A 15,243-nucleotide genomic window follows, 5' to 3' on the forward strand; every position below is an offset into this window, starting at 1 on the left:
AAGCCCTTCTGTTTCACTCTAATGATATCTTTGGTGCATAGCTACAGCCATTGTTGTATTAACCTGCATCACTGAAGGAAAAGAGAAGGGGAGAAGTGATAGTTTTGCTTTTCCCTGAACATATCAGATGAAACCTGAACTGTTTAGCTCATTTTTGGACAATGTATTGACATAATTTAAGATGGCTGCCTTATTGTAGCCTGTCTACAGAAGGTGCCTAGAAGACAGAGGAATATGCAAAACTGGCTTGAAGAGTGATTAATCAGAACTTTACGTGGTACAGAAGAGAAATTTTAATGGCAACAGAATATTGATCTTCTAATGTTTGAAAGCCTATTAAATAGGAGAGAAAGATGATTTTCTGTTTTGTTGTAAAAGGATCCAACCAGTTCTGATGGTTGAAAGCATCGTAAATGCGAAGGTCCACTCAACGTAAGCAGAGTTTCCTAACAATTGGACTTCCACAGCGACGGGATCTGCCTCCTCATTCAGTTGTGCCTTTCCCATCAGCGAGAGACTCCTAGGAGCCCATTAGGAAGCTGTGCCAGAACTCACAGGTTCTTTGGATGGTATCTGAGATAGTATCCAGCTCTTACATTTTTATTTTTTCCGAAAAAAATATTTTTGAGACTGAGTCTCACTCTGTCCTCCAGGCTGGTGTGCAGTGGTGCAATCATAGCTCACTGCAGCCTCAAACACTTGGGCTGAAGCAATCCTCCTGCCTCAGCCTCCCAAGTACTGGGACCACAGGTGTGTGCCACGATTCCTGATTACTTTGTTTATATTTTGTAGAGATGACATTTTGCTATGTTGCCCAGACTAATCTTGAACTCCTAACCTCAAGTGACGCCCTGCCTTGGCCTCCCAAAGGAGGGAGATTATGAGCAGGAGCCCCTGGGCCTGGCTGAGATTTTTCCCCTTAGTCTTTTTATACACAGGATATTTTATTCATAAAATACATAAATAGTAGGCAAATTTTGGGGTCAAGTGAAATAGATATGTTGTAATAGTTGATATATAGACCAGAGTTCCTTAGCTGAACTGGAGGGGCAGGCTTTAGGTGATCCATGGATGCCCTGAACTTGTGGACACCATTGAAAATCTGTACGAACCCATGGACAGTCTCCTGTGATTTTCATTCCTCAAAATGTCTCTTGGACTCAAAGATGCCTGAGAGCAAAGGATGCGTGTTCCCCTACTATAGGATCCAGGATAGTGAATATCAGTAAACATTCAGCAAAAAAGCTTTGCCACATTGAGTACTTCGACGTAACGTCTCCATTCAACAAGTCAATTTACCCAGGATCTCCTGTATATGTTAATCTCACTCTTGGAAGGACTCATCATTCTGCTTACCCTAAATTTCCTTCCACCTTCCTCCCTCTCTCACCAGACTAGACTCTGAAATGGGAAGGAGAAGCGGGGAGGAGAGCCCAACACCCCCTCAAGTTTAGAGTGGAGAGGACACAGCCTCTGCTGGGACAGGGAAAAGAGGAATGTGGAGACCCTGAGGATGCTTTTGGACAATGCTCAGAGGTTGGGACATTGCCAGGAGATACCGTTCACCCCGGATCTCCAAGAAAAGAGATGAGTCTGGCAGTTACATGTGTTTTTCTTCAAACTAGTTGCCAGTTTGGAAAGACCGATGACATCAGAGATTCCGACTTTCCTGATTGGAGGGACCGGACTCTGGTTGCTTGGGAGTTCAGGTGGACAACAGCAACTTCTCAGAACTGCTCTTCACTCCTAACTTCTCCCGAGCCTCTAGAAGAGAAACGCACTCTTCTGGGTCCTAACGGAGTCTGGAAGAAGGCTTTGGACAGAACAGGGACTAGGTTTTGTGGACAGAAACAAAGTGTTTGGGAGAGATTATGGCCAGTGGTCAAGCACGCCCCCCGTTTGAGGAGGAGAGCCCCCAGCCTAGCACAACGGTGCGGTCCCCCGAGGTGGTGGTGGATGATGAAGTGCCAGGACCATCAGGTGAGGTGACTGGAGGGAGCAGCGATGGGAGATGATTGACTGAGGAGAGGGAAGGGGGCCAGTTACTGGGAATCTGAAGCACCTGAGTAGGGTGTGGGGAAAGAAACGCCGGACTCAGGAAGCCAGGGATCGGGGAAGGAGGGTGCAGGGAATGGGGCCAAGCATGGCCACGTGGAAAGAAAGTCTGGGGAGCAATGAAGGGGGTCAGGAGATGTGCTCAAAAGATGAGAGAGGAAGGCCGAGGCAGACGGGTCACGAGGTCAGAAGATCGAGACCATCCTGGTTAACACGATGAAACCCTGTCTCTACCAAAAATACAAAAGTGAGTTGGGCATGGTGGTGCGTGCCTGTAGTCCCAGCTACTCAAGAGGCTGAGGCAGGAGAATCATTTGAACCCAGGAGGCGGAGGTTGCAGTGAACCAAGATTGTGCCACTGCACTCCAGTCTGGGCAACAAGAGGGAGACTCCATCTCAAAAAAAAAAAAAGAGAGAGAGAGAGAGAGAGCAGACAGAGCTCAAGGGAAGGTTTCCATTTTTCTCCAATTGCAAGTTCTTATCTGTGATGAGGAAATGTTTTGAGGACAGAGAGCTGGAAGAATGGGGAGGTGAGGGAGAGGCAGATGGGGATCAGCAAAGGAGAAAGGTGGAAACATGGCTTGGAGAAGCTGACAGTCTGCGAGGCTTGGGAGGATGGAAGAGTAGTTTGAGGTTCCTGGGTCGGGGCGTCTAAGGTGATCAATGGCAGAAACATGACACCATGGCCTGGTTTCTTCACTCAGCCGCTTGGATAGATCCCAGCGTCCAGCCTCAATCCCTTGACCTGAAAAGGAAGAGCGAATGGTCAGACGAATCCGAGGAGGAGCTGGAGGAGGAGCTGGAGTTGGAGCGCGCCCCTGAGCCCGAGGACACCTGGGTGGTGGAGATGCTGTGTGGGCTCAAGATGAAGCTGAAGCGAAAGCGAGCATCCTCCGTGCTCCCTGAGCACCACAAGGCCTTCAACAGGCTCCTTGGTAGGAGGATACCCCAAAAAGCACCTCCAACCCTGTTCTTTTAAAAAAGTGGAATCTTTCAATAATCACACTTTCCCAATAAGAAGAATATGCCCTCCTGGGGGGTGAGCGCTCCATGCAGGAGGAGGATGCTTAGGAGATAGAGGATTAGGCTAGTCTTAATAAAGGTCTGCACTTGAAATAAGAAAGCTTGGTTTCTGGCCAGGTGCAGTGGCTCATGCCTGAGATCTTGGTGCTTTGGGAGGCTGAGGCGGGAGGATCTCTTGAACTCAGGAGTTTGAAGTTGCAATGAGCTATGATTGCACCACTGCACTCCAGCCTGGTTGACAAGGAAAGACCCTGTCATAAAATAAATAAAATAAAATAAAATAAAAGATAAAAGAAAGCTTGGTTGCAGCTGTACCCTCTGAAACTCTATGTCTCTTGATGACTTTTCTAAACCTAAGTGTCTCCATCCGTGGAGGGGGATAACAAGGCCATGGGCACACCCAGCTGTGACTATCTCAGGAAGCAATGATGGGAATTCTATTATGACTTCTGCAGTGGTCCCTTCCTGTCTGATGGGAGGACATCATGGCCTATTCACAGCTCTTCATCCTGTAGACTCTGACACCAAAGGCCTCCTTCGGCCTCTCCTCAGGGGAATCTCAGAGCGGGAGCCTCCCTCCTTGCCCAGTGAAAGTCCTTCTCTCCTCTCCCATCCACCTAAGCCTTGGCCACAATCCTGAGACTTCCCCCAGAGGAACACAGTTCTCCTCTCTGCTCTGTTGCTCCCACGGCAACCCTGTTCCACTTCTCACCCTGACACAGGCTCTCTTTTCACAGGGGATCCTGTCGTTCAAAAATTCCTGGCCTGGGACAAAGACCTGAGGGTGTCAGACAAGGTAAGGTTGTTCTCCACTCAACTGTGTTCCTGCTTTAACACACGTCCTGGGGAAGGGTGCAGCGTCTAAACCCACAGTTTCTCTCCTCTCTCCCTCTACCATCTCCCACCTGCTGATTCCATACTCTTGGGCGCCCACGTTTTGATTTTTATTTTTTCAGAAACAGGGTCTCGTTCTGTTGCCCAGGCTGGAATGCAGTGTTGCCATCATAGCTCACTGCAGCCTCAGCCTCCTGGGCTCAAGTGATCCTCCCGCCTCAGCCTCTCCAATAGCTGGGACTCCAGGCGTGAGTCACCGCCCCCAGCTATTCTAGGTCTTCTCATAATTTGTCAGCATCTCCCTCGGGGCTCTGGTAGCCTGTTGCATAGTTGATGGGTGGCCCCTGCCTCTGCACAGGGTCCTTTGGAATCCAGGCCCTGGGCCAGTCTTGAAACTCCTGACCCCTATCCTCTCAGATCTTTGGGACAGTCCTTTGCCCCAGCTCACCAAGATCCTCCTGACATTAGCAGCCCTAGACACACTCCCTCCAGTGATCCCATTGGAGCTCATCATCATGGGAGCATCACAGACCTCCCTCCCTCTGACTTCCCGGATTTGCAGCTGACTTTGAACACTCTCCACCCGCAAGCCCCCAATGAGCATAGTCACCCAACACTGAGGTTCCTTCTGTGATAGACAACCGCGCCCCAGCCCCTGTTCCCTTCTCTCCACCATCTTCCTCTTCCAGGATGTGACCAACCTTTCTCTCTCTCTACTCCCTTCTCTCCATCAGTATCTCCTGGCTATGGTCATAGCGTATTTTAGCCGTGCCGGCCTCTTCTCGTGGCAATACCAACGCATTCATTTCTTCCTGGCTCTGTGAGTAGTTTGCTTCTTCCCACCTGTCAATATCCAACACCCTGGGACAGTGGACTAAGTGGGATTCCAACCTTCCATCTACTTTTTTACCCTATTTCTCCTCTTTACTCTGTATATAAAAACGATAAGATTATACTATGGTGTTCTTAGTCTGTTCTTTCTAAAAACAAACACAAATGCAGTTGACAAATAGTAGAATCAAACAAAAGGAAACATAAACCCGTCCTAAGGGGAAAGGAAAGCCGTGGACACGACCCTGCTCCCCAAGCAAGCAGCCATTTCTGGTTCTCTCGTCTCTCTCCTTCCCATATCAACAGCAAATGCAATTTTCCATCCTCCTTCTCCAGGTTCCCATGACAGAGGCAGAAATTCAGGTCGTCCTCGCATGACACAGATCCATCATCAAATACTCCCTGCTGGGCCTTCCTGCGAGTCCTGCCCCAAGCCAGGGGGCTTCCTAGTGCTGCCTGAATAGCTTTCCAAAGCACAGCTCCCACCCCCTCTTCACTGCCCACCTGAACAACTTCCTTAGCTGATTTGTCTCTAAATGGAGGCCCGGGTCCACAGGGCGAATTCAACCCTCTCTGCAGTCCTTCTACCACCAAACCTGCCCACCATCTTCATCTTTCCTTGTTTGCTTTCGCCACTCCTTCCAAATGCCCTCCACTCCATTTTGATTTTGTGTTTTCTGTCTGGGTGTCCTGCACACATGTGGATCTGAAGGGAATGACCCATTCCTTAAAGTCAGTTCAACCCCACAGCCTTTGCGATGCCTCCCCTGATCTTCCAGCTTCTGCACGCCCACAGCACTTTAGTGACATCCTAGGATAATGTGACATTTTGGATTCGTTTATCTGCCCTCCTTTTCCCCAAACCCATCAGAGTAGACCCCTGTTGAAGGCAGGGTCTTGTCAGAATATCAAAGTTTTTGTTTTTGTTTTTACCAGACAGAGACTTGCTCTGTCCCTCAGGCTGGAGTGCAGTAGCCAGATCATAGCTCACCGCAGCCTCCATCTCCTAGGCTCTAGTGATGCTCCCACCTCAGCCTCCTGAGTAGCTGGGACTACAGGTGGATGCCACCACGTCTAGCCAGTTTTTATGATTTTTAGTAGAGATGACGTTTTGCTATGTCACCCAGGCTGTTCTGGAACTCCTGGGTTCTCACCTCAGCCTCTCAGAGTGCTGGTATTATAGACATGAGCCACCCAATCAGCCAAAATATCAAAGTATTCCTGAAACACTCAGCACAATGCTTTTCATTTTGCAAGTGCTCATGTTATATTGACTCTATGGAATAATTCATATGGCATTTGCCTATAAGATAAATCTTTCCTTCTTTCCTTCATTCATTCATGTATTCATTTATTCAACAAAACCTTATGAAGTTCATCATATGTGCCAGGGAATAGGAAGGATGGGAAGGGAGAGTTCACAGCAATGCTTGTTGAATTAATGCACCAAGATAAACAAAGCCCTCTAGTGGCCTTTTGGTAGGTGAGAGATGATTTACAGAAACACACCAGTCAGTTCCTGTCCTTGGGGGCACTTATGATGGAGGGGGAAGACAGGTGTGTGCATACATGACAAGGAAGGGGGGTGTGGGAGGAACAGGGATGGGGACTAGGATGAGGTGACGTCATCTGTCTTGTATAAGGATGGCAGGACACATCCTTAGGATAAGACTTGGGTTGTTTTTAAATTCAGAGGGGGTCTTGCCATATTACCCAGACTGGTCCCTAACTCCTGGCCTCCAGGGATCCTCCTGCCTGGACTCCCAAAGTGCTGGGATTCCAAGCAAGAGCCACCACTTGGATCATCTCCTTCCTGAAGGTGTGAGAGGCGCCCTTAGCAGGTCTCTGTCCAGCGGGGCCTCCTGAGGAAGGCAGGGCTCTCTGCAGGGTGGCTGTTGGTGCTGAGCTGAGGAAGGTCCCCTGCCTTCCTCTCTGAGAGGCTGCCCTCAGGCAGGGGTCCCTCCTGGTGGGGCCCCTGAGCAGCAACCTGATCTCTCTCCCCAGCTACGTGGCCAGTGACATGGAGGAGGACAACCAGGCCCCGAAACAAGACATCTTCTCCTTTCTCTACGGGAAGAACTACTCCCAGCGACCCTTGTTCCATAAGCTTCGATACCAGCTCCTCTGTTCCATGCGCTGGAGGACGTGGGTTTCCCCAGAGGAGATGGAGGAGGTAGGTGGGGCCATATGAGGAGGTGGGGGTGGGGAGGGATGGGGTGGATTGGAGGCTGGAGGAGGGCAGAGAGGGGTCTTCCTGGGGAATCCCTGGCTTCTCAAGTGGTGTGTGTTTTTCCAGATCCAGGCTTATGACCCAGAGCACTGGGTGTGGGCCCGAGATCGCACCCTCATTTCCTAGAGCTCCGGGGACATGGAGGCCTGAGGTCATCGGCCTGAGGGAAGGTACGTGTGTATCCTCCAGGGTAAAGGCAGAATATTCTCATCTATAAGAAAATCCAAGGAACTCAACTGCTTGATCCGGCTTCAAGCCTGGTCAACATGGCGACACCCCATCTCCACAAAAATACAAAAATTAGCCGGGCGTCCTGGTGGGCGCCTCTAGTCCCCACTACTCAGGAGCCTGAGGCGGAAGGAACACCAGAGCCCCGGAGGTCGGGGCTGCAGTGAGCTGTGATTCTGCCACTGCACTCCAGCCGGGACGACAGAGTGACACTCTTTCTCAAAAATGAGAATACTACCTAGGTCCAGGGAGGTTCATTATGGTTGATACACTTGAGTTACTGATTTGGGGAAAGCATTCAGTGAAGATTTGGTTGACATCTTGTGCAGCTAACCACATTTAGGACCAAGCATTAGACTAAAACCTGAGAGATTAAGGTTGGGGATTAGGAATCTGGTCTGCTGGTTCCTGAGGTTGTCGCGTTAGACATGTTTGTAGCATGGTTAAAAGTTTAGATCTTAAGCAATATAAAGGGCCCCAAGTGTGATGAAGTCCAAAGCACGTCCTCCAAGGGTGCTGTACTCCCTGGGTGGACCCACCCAAAGTCCTTGTTATGAAGCAGATCACTGGGGCTAACCTTGGGTATATTAAGTGATTTTTGGAGTCAAGCTCACCAAAGTGTGAGTACCAGAATCAAAAATGATGGTTCAGAATCAGGGTTTACAATAAAGGGTTAGAGATAAAATCGGATTTATATATTGCTCTGAACTCTAGTTAGGATTGACGTGGGATGGGAATAACCTTCCTATCTAGAGATCTCCCTCCTTGACGTGTGGCAAGAGGATCTCTCACTTCCAGAACACTGGGCCCAGGGGAGATGGGAATTTTCAGCAGGAAGTTTATCGCGACGCTAATGCCAGACACCAGGAAGGGAGAGAGGAGCCTCCTGTGCAGATCATCTAGAAGAAGCTGGACTCTTCTAGAAGGGGCAAAATAGAGTGACCAGGTTTTCCTCCTAGGAGCCATGGAGGTATTTCTAGGAGTCAGTGGAGGGAAAGTGAGAAACCAGGGGTGTTTCTGGTTCCACCCCTTCCTGCGGCAAAACCTCCCTTTTCACATTGCTGAATCCCAGCCTCCCTTGGGCTGGAAGCTGGAGTTCCTGTTTCCTATGGACTTGGTTGCCACAGTCCAGAGCATTTGAAGGCACAGCGCAGGCACTCAGATTGTCACGGAATTCTTTGTAAAATATGAAATTACTGCCATAGGATTTTAAGAGATAGTTTAATAGATACTGTACATTTTATTGGTTTATTTTTCAAATGTTGGCCATAGAATTATTACTAGGTTGATTTAAAATAGTTTGGGGTTTTTGGAGTTTTGAAAACATGCTGTTCCTATAGAGTTCTCTGACGGTTGTTATATACACATAAATATAATTGAGTTTTCATTTTTAAGAGAGGATTCTTTTTATCGTAAATGTTTTCTCTTTAAATCGTTTTCTCTATTATTAAATGTGCTCCTGAAGCGAGCGCTCTTGTTATCTATGATACCGACCTAATATATCCATTATATTTATAGCCAGGTGGTAGTTCCCCTACATTCCTGTAAATAGAAATGTTTATTTTCTGTTTACTGTTTGTTACTGAATTGTGAGAATTCAGTTGTGATTTTTAACATGCCTTCCATATATACTAACATGTCCAATATATACTATACATTTTATTTGTTTATTTTGAAAATGATGGGCATGGCATTATTACTACATTTATTTAACTAGTTTAGAAATACAAGTATTTTTTAAAAGACACTGTTCTTATGAAGTTGTGTGATGGGTGTTACACCTGTTATATACACATAGATATCATTCTGTTTTCATTTGTAAGAGAGGATTCTTTTTATCCTAAAAGTTTTATTTTTAAATCTTTTTATCTGTTATTACATGTGCTGCTGAAGGGAGCACTGTTATGACCTAGAGTAGTTACATAATATATCTATTATATTTATAGCTAGGTGGCATTTCCCCGAAATTCTTGTAAAAATAAATTTTTATTTGATGTTGAGTGTTTGTTATTGAACTGTGAGAATTCAGACGTAATTTTTTAGCTTGTATTGAAAGGTTTGTATGTTACTTTAAAGAGGACATGTGTTTGAAAGGAGGACAGGAGCTGTGTGTTTCAAAGAGGACAGTGCACTGCGCTACCTGGGAAAATGCAATAAAGATGAAGTTTTCTCATCTTCACAACGACTGTGACCATATTGGTCTGGATTGCTTATTTGTTGTCCAATGACATTTTTGTTTAATGCGGTTTTAGTTATTTGAACAAATCTATTAACCCTGGAAAATAATGCTGAATCTTTTTGTTTGTTTGTTTGTTTGTTTGTTTTTGAGATGGAGTCTTGCTCTGTCACCCAGGCTGGAGTGCAGTGGCGCAATCTCGGCTCACTGAAAGCTCCACCTCCTGTGTTCACGCCATTCTCCTGCCTCAGCCTCCCAAGTAGCTGGGACTACAGGCACAGGCCACCATGCTTGGCTAATTTTTTGTATTTTTAGCAGAAACGGGGTTTCACCGTGTTAGTCAGGATGGTCTTGATCTCCCGACCTCGTGAGCCATCCGCCTCAGCCTCCCAAAGTGCTGGGATTACAGGCGTGAGCCACCTCCCCTGGCCCTTTATTTTATTTTATTTTATTTTATTTTATTTTATTTTATTTATTAATTTATTTGAGACAAGGATCTTGTCCCATTCCCCAGGCTGAAATGCAGTGGCTCAATCTCGGCTCACTGCAACCTCCACCTCCCAAGTTCAAGCAATTCTCTCGTCTCAGCCTCCTGAGAAGCTGGGATTAAAGGCGCCTGCCACCACGCCCAGCTAATTTCTGTATTTTTAGTAGAGGCACCATTTCACCATGTTGGCCGGGCTGGTCTCCAACTCCTGACCTCAGGTGGTCCGTCCCCCTCGGCCACCCAAAGTGCTAGGATTACAGGTGTGAGACACTGCATTGCATTCAGCCCATACAGTAAAACTATTTATGAGAGGAGGGAAGTATCTCGGGTTAGTTAGTAGACATCAAATCACTGAAGTCAATGAACTCTGAGGAGATGCTTGACAGACACACAAGATAAGGAGGAGGAGGTTGCAAAGTGTTGATGTTTGTGTAACCACAAGCATGGCTGAGCCTAGAATGCAATTACTATTCCAGCACATGGAACCGTGAAGCTATTGTTACAGATTACCTTCATTCTAGGACCCTCGTGTCACCAATACCATAAACCACATGCAAATGAGGCAAGTAAGATCTGGGAGGAATCTGAGAAGCGTTTGTGCAATGTCCAGGGGTCAACTTATAATGGGATGAACTTAGGGAGTTAACAAGAGTCTGCACTGACCCTGAACACTCCAAACATTCTTGGGATGGCCAGGCACAGTGGCTCATGCCTGTCATTTCAGCACTTTGGGAGGCCCAGGTGGGCAGATGGTTTGAGCCCAGAAGTTCAAGAGCAGCCTGGGCAACATGGCGAAACACACCTCTATAAAAATACAAAACTGGGCCTGGCACGGTGGCTCAAGCCTGTAATCCCAGCACTTTGGGAAACTTAGCCAGGTGTGGTGGTACACACCTGCAGTCCCAGCTACCCAGGAGGCTGAGGTGGGAGGATTGCTTGGGCCTGGGAGGTCGAGGCTGCATGAGCCGTGATCATACCACTGGACTCCAGCCTGGGCAACAGAGCAGGACCCTGTCTCAAAAAAAAAAAATTCAAAACATTCTTGGGGACTGCAGGTCTGTTGTATCTATCTGCCAATGATGTAGTCACAGGGTAAACAGACCAAATATTGCCCACATCTCCTGTTTAGTGCCATCTCTGCTGTTAGAGAATCCCAAGCCTAGAAGGAGGGAAAGCTAATTCTTCTGCTGACTTGGTGAATCTGCCTGTGTGACTGGCTATTGGTCAGCCTGCCATGGATTGCTGCCTGAGTTGCCTTCCTGTCCCTTGCTGCATCCAATGAGGGTCCAACCAATCCACTCAAAAGTATTAGGATGAGTAGCAGTAAGCATGAAAAATACAGGATTACTTTCCAGACTACATAAAGACCTTCTATAAATCAATAAAAATGCAAAGCAACTTGATGTTTAAAATGCGCATGAAACATGAACAGGAGACTCTCAGAAGAAGAAATGGCTGTATACAGATGAGTAACTTCACCTATCAGACTGGCAAAATTTAAGAGATTGGTAATATACCATGTTAGTGAGTGTCTTAGTCAGTTTGTTCTGTTCTAACAAATTCTCATAGACTGGGAAACTTAAAACATTTCTTTCTCACATTTCTGGAGGCTGAGAAGTCCAAGATCAAGGTGCCAGGACAGGCAGTGTCTGGTGAGGGCCCATTTGCTGGTTTGCAGACTGGAAATCTTAAACATTTCTTTCTCATAGTTCTAGAGGCCAGGAAGTCCAAGATCAAGGTGCCAGGAGAAGCAGCATCTGCTGAAAGTCAGCTTGCTGGTTTGCAGATGGCTGTCTTCCTGTTGCTCCCTCACATGGCAGAGAGCAAAGAGAGAGAAAGCAAGCTGTCTCTTTTGTTAAAAGGGCACTAAAGCTATCATGAGGGTACCACCCTTAGGAGCTAATACATCCCAAAGGCTCTATATCCAAGTACAATTATATTGGAGATTAGGGTTTGATATGGTTTGTCTGTGTCCCCATGCAAATCTCAACTTGAATTGTATCTCCCAGAATTCCCACATGTCATGAGAGGGACCCAGGCAGAGGTAATTGAATTGTGGCAGCCGGTCTTTCCTGTGCTATTCTCCTGATAGTGAATAAGTCTCAGCAGATCTGATGGGTTTATCAGGAGTTTCCACTCTTGCTTCCCTTTCATTTTCTCCTGCCGCCACCATGTAAGAAGTGCCTGTCACCTCCCGCCATGACTCAGGCCTCCCAGCCATGTGGAACTGTAAGTCCAATTAAACCTCTTTTTCTTTTCAGACTTGGATATGTCTTTATCAGCAGCAAGAAAACGGACTAAGACAGGGTTTCAACATATGAATTTTGAGGGGGGGCACAGATTCAGTTCACAGCAGTGAGGATGCAGGGAAATGAAGACTCTCTACGCTTTGGGTTGGAATTTAAACTTGTAAATTAGACTTGTAAAGTCTTCAGAGACTCACATATGACTTGCGAGATCAAGGCTGTGTTCTGGCAGGTCTCTCACCATTGGCAAAAAAAAACCAGAAAAGTATCATTCCCATTGAATATCCTGCTACATAATGAATTTTCACATTGAACATTTAATTTCCCATTTAAATAAACCCATCTGGAATTTGATTTCTATATGTGTTTCTTTTTTCCAAATAATTAGCTAGTTATCCCAGCACCATTTGTGGCATAATCTATACTTTCCCCACTGGGATATGCCATAATAGCATATAATGCATTCCTATAGAAACTTGAGACTCTTTCTGGATTTTCTATTCTGTTTATTGTATCAAGGATCATAAACTGGGTCCCTGTACCCCATTTCAGGGCTCCAGATGTGTTTTTGATCTTGTTTTGGTTTTTGTCAGAAGTGTGTTTGAATATTGGGAATTTTCATGCCTTTAGGCAGCTCACAAAGTCAGGGCTATCTTAGAGCAAGGTACTTGCCCAAGCCCTTAGAGCACTTGAGGATTTTGCCTGGAGTGGCACTAGCAACATGCTGTTTTAACACTTTCACCTTAGAACACATTTTGGTGTCTGGCAGTGGACATTCCCTCTCATTCTTCTTTTGTGATAGTTCCTTAAGTACTCAGTTCTCTAGATGAACTTTTACATTGTTTTGTCCACATCTGTGGGGAAAAAACCTCTCTGAAATTTTGATTGCAATCGCATTAAATTCCTAAATTCATTTGGATGGAATTTACAGCTTTACCATACTGAACCATCATTTAGACATTTTGTAAGTCTATTCAGTTCTTTTATATCCTCAGGAGAGGGGAGGGGAGGAGAGAGGGGTGGGAAAGCGGGAGGGGGAGGGAGAGGAGGAGGGGAGGGGGAAGGGAGGGGGAGGGTGGTGGGAGGAGGAGGGGAGGGGAGGGAAGGGGAGGGAAGGGAACGGAAGGGAAGGGAAGGGAAGGGAAGGGAAGGGAAGGGAAGGGAAGGGAAGGGAAGGGAAGGGAAGGGAAAAGATGGGGATAGGACAGACCTCTGTAAATCCGAGACAGCCCTGCGTCTTGCTCAGGGTCCCTGGGAGGGCAGTGAGACTCCAGAGAGGGATGGTGGTGTGCAAGGATCACGAAAACTCCCATGATAGGCACCAAACCAAGCAGCAGAAAGAGCTTCCAGAGACGAGGAGACCCTTGGGCAGGAGCAGAGGATGTCTTACACCTACCTCTATGGACCAACCTGGCCCTGGACCACCTGATTTCACGGACAATCAAGGATATGTCTCATATACGTGGCGGGGAGGGTGATTCCAGAAACAGATGGCTTCCTCCTCAAGGGCTGGCGTTGCACAGCTCCTAGGCACGACCTTAAAGAAAGGGAGGGGAACCCCAGATTGACTGTGCCAGCCTCTGTGGATAAACAAGGAAACATGCCCCTCCGAGGAGCTTGAATCGTTCTTGGCGGTCTTATTGTCGCCCTGCTGGGCGTGTTCCTCCGGGGCTCCGGTGGAGAACCACCTCTTGTTTAGGGGTGGGGTGGACATTGTGTGGGTGTGTTCTGCGTGGGGTAGGGACTGTCTTGCTTTCTCTGCTGAGCCCACTGGACTAGGTGGAAGCGACAGGTGTGTGTGATGGTCCGCTCTGGAGGGGAGGCTCCGGCGGAGCGTGGGAGGGGAGCAGGGCTGGGGTGGGCCGGGATGGAGGGCGCGGCAGACGGCCAGCAGGGGGCGCCAGACGACCGGCAATGCGGCGGGGCGGACTGGCCGCGCTCGGGACACGCCCCCGCCCAAGACCCCTAGCCCACCACAACCCACGCACCCCACCCCGCTCCCCCTCCCAGACAGAGAGAAGCGGAACGGGGTGTGTGGCGGGCGTGGCGGCAGTAGCGGGCGTGGCGGCAGTAGCGGGCGTGGGAGGGAGGGAGGCAGAGAGCAGAGGGAGCCTGCGCCTGGCGGGAGCGAGCTCAAGGTCCCGGCCAGAGTCCAGCCAGAGACCCCAGGGCGCCCGCCGCACACCCGCCGTCCCACGCGAAGACGTCCGACCTCCAGCCAGATGAGTTAATGCACGCAGCCTGACGGGATCAAGGAAGGCGGCCACCACGGAGTCAACATTTTAAATAGGGTCATTTCCGTTACCGTGTTTTGGCATTTCTTCCCGTTTTAAGTTTATGCAAACAAAAACGCGCAGGGCCGGGCGCGGTGGCTCATGCCTGTAATCCCGGCACTTTGGGAGGCGGAGGCGGGTGGATCACCTGAGGTCAGGAGTTCGAGACCAGCCTAGCCAACATGGAGAAACCCCATCTCTACCAAAAGTACAAAAATTAGCCGGGCGTTGTGGCAGGCGCTTGTCGTCCCAGCTACTCGAGAGGCTGAGGCAAGAGAATCGCTTGAACCCGGGAGGCAGAGCTTGCAGTGAGCTGAGATCCCGCCATTGCACTCCAGCCTGGGCGACAGAGCGAGACTCCGTCTCAAAAAAAAAACAAACAAACAAAACCAAAACCAAACCAAAACAAAAAACTGGCGCAGGCCCCGAGTCTCTTCTTCTGAGGGGCCTGGCCTGGGCCCTCCTCCTGTGCCTGTCCCCGCGCACCCCCCGCCCGTCCCTCCTTCCCCACCGGGCCCCACCGGGCCCCACCGCGTGCTGGGCCCGCCGCCTGGTTTCTAACCTCCCGCCTCCTCGCGACTCCACCCCTGCCGCCGCTAAGCACCTCCTTTCTTTCTCTGCTCTTCTTCACGGCCTTCTGACCAAGGCCCGGCCCCTCCCTCACCCTCACCCACACCTGAACCCCAGGGAGGCCCTAAGAGCAGGGCGCCCGCACAAGGCCGCTCCTCCACCCGATGCCCCTTCTCAGCCACACTCACCAGAAACTGCCTCTGGCCCTGGGCTCCATGGCAACCAGCATCTAACCAGGCCTAATGCCTTCCCAGAAGTTCCTGAGGGCAAAGGGCAGGAGCAGAGAGCAG

The 15,243-nt window shown here is 48.7% G+C and overlaps 1 protein-coding gene and 1 long non-coding RNA gene across 3 annotated transcripts; one reads left to right on the plus strand and one right to left on the minus strand.

Annotated features, from left to right (window-relative positions):
* Positions 1–275: 275 nt before the first annotated feature.
* LOC107969257 (uncharacterized) lies at positions 276–15,228 on the minus strand. 2 transcript variants are annotated; one of them, XR_010153282.1, is made up of 5 exons: positions 15,142–15,224; positions 13,507–13,647; positions 12,308–12,346; positions 11,464–11,672; positions 276–2,800 (listed from the first exon to the last, which is right to left on the minus strand). It is a non-coding gene; the product is annotated as an uncharacterized LOC107969257 (long non-coding RNA). The 2 variants fall into 2 exon arrangements; XR_010153281.1 differs by lacking the exon at positions 12,308–12,346 and having other exon boundaries at positions 15,142–15,228.
* SPDYE4 (speedy/RINGO cell cycle regulator family member E4) lies at positions 1,682–12,464 on the plus strand. Its single transcript, XM_016932427.2, has 7 exons — positions 1,682–1,980; positions 2,760–2,990; positions 3,816–3,874; positions 4,647–4,732; positions 6,748–6,916; positions 7,040–7,143; positions 12,126–12,464. The coding sequence occupies exons 1-6, from the start codon at positions 1,872–1,874 to the stop codon at positions 7,097–7,099; spliced, it is 714 nt and encodes a 237-aa protein (XP_016787916.1). The 5' UTR covers positions 1,682–1,871; the 3' UTR covers positions 7,100–7,143; positions 12,126–12,464.
* Positions 15,229–15,243: the final 15 nt, after the last annotated feature.

The sequence above is a fragment of the Pan troglodytes genome, chromosome 19 (genome assembly GCF_028858775.2).
Source record: "Pan troglodytes isolate AG18354 chromosome 19, NHGRI_mPanTro3-v2.0_pri, whole genome shotgun sequence".
NCBI classification, from domain to species: domain Eukaryota; kingdom Metazoa; phylum Chordata; class Mammalia; order Primates; family Hominidae; genus Pan; species Pan troglodytes.

Bases quoted from the DNA above. Each gene is read 5' to 3' on its own strand.
- SPDYE4 (XM_016932427.2), top strand. From the start codon at position 1,872: ATGGCCAGTGGTCAAGCACGCCCCCCGTTTGAGGAGGAGAGCCCCCAG. The intron at 1,981-2,759 runs GTGAGGTGACTG...TTCTTCACTCAG, and splicing joins TGAAGTGCCAGGACCATCAG to CCGCTTGGATAGATCCCAGC. The intron at 6,917-7,039 runs GTAGGTGGGGCC...GTGTTTTTCCAG, and splicing joins CCCCAGAGGAGATGGAGGAG to ATCCAGGCTTATGACCCAGA.